Raw genomic sequence first — 5,007 nt, 5'->3', positions numbered from 1 at the left:
TTTTTATCAACTGCCACTCAGCCAGCATACTACTCTATATAGTTAATTTAGATGCAAAGAAGTCAGTATATAGTATAGAATGTATAATCAGGTTTTGACGCAAATATTCATATGCGGCATACAAAAATTTGAAATATAATTACTTTAGATGCATGGAAGTCAGATGGCTAGAGTGGTAACAGTTCTTATGCGTGCATAAAAAAATCATGTTGTTCATATTAAAGCATTAAACAAATAAAAACATGTACATCAATAAAAATTTAACAGCCCTAGAATATTTAAATATCTACATATACACGCACCTTTAATAATAATAACTACTAGGGAGAAAAAATAGAGAAGGTAGGCTAAGAGGGAGAGAGAGTTTAAACTTGAGAAAAGAGATTTATTTCTCAAATTTGGTGTGAAGAATATGGTGGGTGGAGACCCCTATTTATACTAGTTGGGTAAATAGGATAAGAATAGGAATAGGAACTAAAAGATAGATTTTTGAGAAAAGATAATTACTTTAGGTAGGATAAACTATCTTTTATGATAATATAGCTAGAATAGAGGAATATTCCAAAGATAAATAGTCTAGATGCTAATTAACCAAAAGATAAAATAAACCAATTAACAAATTAACCCAAAAGATAAAACAACAAAAGTAACTCACTTTTGATAGCTTCCTGGCGTTAGCTGCGGAAGTTTACAAATTTTTTTTTTAATTTTATTTTTTTTATTTTTTTTCATTAAAATCTTTTTCCTTTTTTTTTTCAAACCTTTTTGGATTTTCTTTAAAATACCTTTAAAATTTTTGTTATCAAAGTACTTGGATTTTAAAACTAGTAAACTTAGGCCCAAATATCTATTTGGGCTAAAATTTATTGTAAATACTCAAAATCTTTTATAAAAGCCTTTTTAATAAACAATAAGCCTTTTTAGTAAATAAAACCTTTCTCCAAACTAAAACTTTTCTAAAAATATAAATATTAACTTACTAAAAAATACGGAGTATTACAGAGATCTTGTTAGATTCATCATAACAAGTATTTTATTAATATGTAATTTCTATAATTTTTACAAATGAAAAACTAAAGATATATGTCCTCAAAGTTTTGCATTGGCATGCGTGAAAAGTGTAAGTGTGTATATTAAAATGAAATGGAGGGAGTATATATTAGTAAGAATTGTCAAACACTTCTAGATGGAAATTCTACTTTAAGATTAATAATCTAGTAAGACTTACTCGAAATATTTTGATACTTTTTTTTTTAATAAGGAGAACAAACTTAGGCTAACCTCCTAATCTGGGGGCCAATATTTTATGATACTTATATATTATAAGAATCTATGAACTCTTATTAAATGTGTCCCCAAAAATCAAACTAAGTTATTTGTATTGCACACCCAAAGGCACATTTTCAAGGAAAATCCTGTAGATAATGATGTGAATATGAGAAGGGTGAACCAAAAAGAAAAAAGTATTTGCATTAATTAATATGTAGTATTTGAATGTAAAAAGGTAATCTGTGTTTGAAGTCAATTACGTAAAATATTTTAGATACCTCAAATGATAAGGTGTTAAAAAATTCGAGGTATTACAATACAATAATAGAGTTTTGTGACGTAAATTCATCAATTATCTTTGCTTTTTAACGGGTTGACGTAATAGCGTATTACAAATTCAAGGTGAGTTTAAGATTATATTGTTGTATCTATACAAATATAGTAAAAGGCGTGCGAAAACAAGAAACCGTGTCACGTGACGCTCTCTCTAGGAAGTTTTAGTTCATGTAATCTATGTACAATAAAAAAATTAAGAAATTGCATAGTATATGGTTTGATCTCGAGACCTCAAGTACATATACTAAAGTTTTAACCACTAGGCTAAGTTGCATTTAGTGTTATTATCATAAAGTATTATATTAATAAATAATTTTTTTCCTTACCGGAGACATAACCCGGGCCTAATAACTAGTTAACCAGTTATAAACAAGATAAGGAAATGAATAACATTGTCTAACTAATAATCTTATATTAATATATGTACAATTGGTTTATGCCAACTGTCAAAACCATTGAGCCAATCATAATGATGATTACACAACTTAATTCCATTAAAGCAACACACTAAAACATATTCTAGTGGTGCTTTAATTTCTAAACGGATTTTATACATTAACTAAGTAAACCTACCAAATTGAGCAAGTAGTGCAAGATTAAATTAGGGTTTTTTAACATAGAAAATTTCTTAAATGCTACCATCAAAAGAATAATACTTATGTACCCCATAAAGGAGACCTAAAAGAGGATATCCTTTTAAAATAAAGGATTTATTACCCCTTAATTAATTATTAATTATCCATAAATGATCACTATAAAAAGGCAATCTTTGCTTGCCTAAATTTACCAATTGAGGTGAACTAATTTTCTAAGATTTGGACCATCAAGAGGGAATCAACCGAAACAAAAAAAAGTTGTTGAGAAAAATAATCTAAGTAAAAAAATTGTGTAGGGAAAATGACAGGAGTGAGTACATCATGTGGAGCATGCAAATTTCTAAGGAGGAAATGTACAAGTGAATGTGTATTTGCACCTTATTTTAGCTATGATGAGGCAGTTGCTCATTTTGCTGCGGTTCACAAAGTGTTCGGTGCAAGTAATGTTTCAAGGTTGCTTTTTCATCTCCCTGAACAATTTAGGGGTGAAGCTGCCTTAACCATTTCTTTTGAAGCTATTGCTCGTATGAGAGATCCTGTTTATGGTTGTGTTGGCTATATCTATGCCCTTCAACAAGAGGTTTGCTTTCTTTCAACCTTCCAAAACCCCACCAACCAATGCATTATATTGTAAGAACTACAATCATTAATTTGTCATCCTGAATAAGTTAATTGATGGCGATCTCTTAGAGGTCGTTTTGTTCACCTCAAATTTCACTGGAATTTGGATTTTTTAGGAAGTACAAAATAGGGTAGTTGTTTGGTATGCAGGAATCAGGAAATACATGGGAAATAGAATTCTTGTGTCAATTACACATTCTTATGCTCAACCAAACACCCAAGTCACTTTCTATAGACAAGAGAATTTACTTCCCATGAAATAAGAGTACCCATGAAAATTAAGTTCCAACTGTAACCAAACGAGTCCTGAAGTTATTTTGATCATTAGGTTAAAAACGGAAGGCATGTTAAAGAGCGAAAATCGGATTTCCTCTCTTCCCCCTCTTAATTTGGCAAGATTATGACAGTCTAGTCATTAGAGATCGATGATCTAGTTCGATCCATTAGATTACACCATGTAGATTTTCTCATGACCCTTTTTATCATTACTCATACTTGCCTCTTTTGCCTCGTATGAGACATAAAAAGAAAGCTGATAATATAAATAAATCATAAAGACTTAAATTATCGTATGAAAACCATCATTTGAAGAATCATTTATATATTATCCTCAACAGAGTTAGTGGTTTTCTTTGTGTCTAAAAACCATCGTACATACAATGTTGTTAACAAATCACACCTATTAATCAAAGCGCGCGGTACCACTAAGCCCTAGGACAAGACAATGAAATCATATTCATATACTTCTTCCGTTTCATAATAAGTGAAACACTTTTTTAAAAAAACTTTCACATAAAAGAGAGAAGTGTTTCACTTATTATAAAACGGAGGAAGTATATACTTAGTATGTGCTTCTTCAAGTATCATGCTGTTATTTGATTGCTTTAATTTTAATATATATAAGAAGTCCTTTTGGATATCAACTAGTTAAATTTCCTGAGAAATTTGTTAGGGAGGTTCGAAATCAAATTTTAAACTGATCACGTATTATGTGAGTTAAATTAGCTGAAATCTATATAGTGTTGCAATATACGCTAAGGCTCAAAATAAACCCATTTTAGCTTAAACTGGTCATGTATATGCATGTAAACACAAAATTGTACTCGTAAATATTGTGGTTTTGAATCTTCACGATAACACGTCTCCTTTGACAATGACACGCAGGTAGCAAATTTACAAGAAGAAATAGAAGTTCTTGGCAACAATATAGCCAATAATTTGAGCATTGGGGTTGCTAGTAGTGATTGTGAAGGTTCTCAAGAAACTAACAGCAATAATCTTATAATCTATGATTCATTATTACCCTTAATTTCTTCACAAGAAGATGAAATAATCAATAATCTACCAGAATATTGGTGTAATAGTACAAATTACCAAGTGGAACCAGTAATACTACCGACACATGATCATGTAGAAAATGGATCATGCAGCAGCAATCAAATGATCAGCTTGATGAGCAATCATATGATGGATTTACCATTATTATCTTTATGTGAATGGGAAGGACAAAATCTTTTTACTGGAAGTGGACCCCAAGAATGTCTTATGGAAGGGTTACTAAACCAAGAAACTTTTTTTGATAATTCTTCTCTTTTTGGCTGGTTACCTCAATATGCTAGTTACTAGCTTAGGCATATAAAAGAGAGAATATGCTAGATGTACAAGTATGTTTGCATATATAGTAGAAGATTTCTTCTTTTATTTACTTTTCCACTTTTGTAGTTGTATTTTATTAGTGCATATCCTTAGTATCCTTGGTGCAAATTTTGTTAGATGCATTGTTGTACAAATAATGTATGTACATAGCAGGAAGCACAAATATGGTAAGGTATAATCTTCTATTGTAGTCTGTCCTGCAATTGTTTGGCTTCTTAAAGAGTTTAGCTGATTGTTCTCATCTATATTATTATCTAAAGCAAAATTCTAAATCCTACGTGGCAAGCTCATGTTCACCGAGCAATTCTAGAGCACAAGCAATGTAAAATTATCATATAGGGTATCCACGTAGGATTGGCCTTGGGTGAATCCGAAATTTAAAAGATTTCGGAAATTATATGCCTTAATTATGGGTGATTTGAGGTAATTATTGATGATTAGCGTAAATTGTGGAATGAAAAAAAGGCAAGATCGGTTTTTATAATCTCCAATTCCATTTAAATTTGGCCGAAAATTATTCATTCCCATT

The 5,007-nt window shown here is 30.6% G+C and overlaps 1 protein-coding gene across 1 annotated transcript; it reads left to right on the top strand.

The window, feature by feature from the left end:
- Nucleotides 1-2,411: 2,411 nt before the first annotated feature.
- LOC104904514 (LOB domain-containing protein 33) lies at nt 2,412-4,668 on the top strand. Its single transcript, XM_010692786.4, has 2 exons — nt 2,412-2,781; nt 3,987-4,668. Exons 1-2 carry the CDS (start codon nt 2,503-2,505, stop codon nt 4,446-4,448), a joined length of 741 nt encoding a protein of 246 aa, XP_010691088.1. The 5' UTR covers nt 2,412-2,502; the 3' UTR covers nt 4,449-4,668.
- The last annotated feature ends 339 nt before the right edge of the window (nt 4,669-5,007 follow it).

This window comes from Beta vulgaris, chromosome 2, assembly GCF_026745355.1.
Source record: "Beta vulgaris subsp. vulgaris cultivar EL10 chromosome 2, EL10.2, whole genome shotgun sequence".
NCBI classification, from domain to species: domain Eukaryota; kingdom Viridiplantae; phylum Streptophyta; class Magnoliopsida; order Caryophyllales; family Amaranthaceae; genus Beta; species Beta vulgaris.
Note: the sequence above shows the minus strand (reverse complement) of the source record. Positions and strands in the feature narration are given on the sequence as shown.

Excerpts from the sequence above, each read along its gene's own strand:
- LOC104904514 (XM_010692786.4), top strand. The coding sequence starts at position 2,503 with ATGACAGGAGTGAGTACATCATGTGGAGCATGCAAATTTCTAAGGAGG. Across the intron at positions 2,782-3,986 it reads TCTATGCCCTTCAACAAGAG|GTAGCAAATTTACAAGAAGA; the intron begins GTTTGCTTTCTT and ends AATGACACGCAG.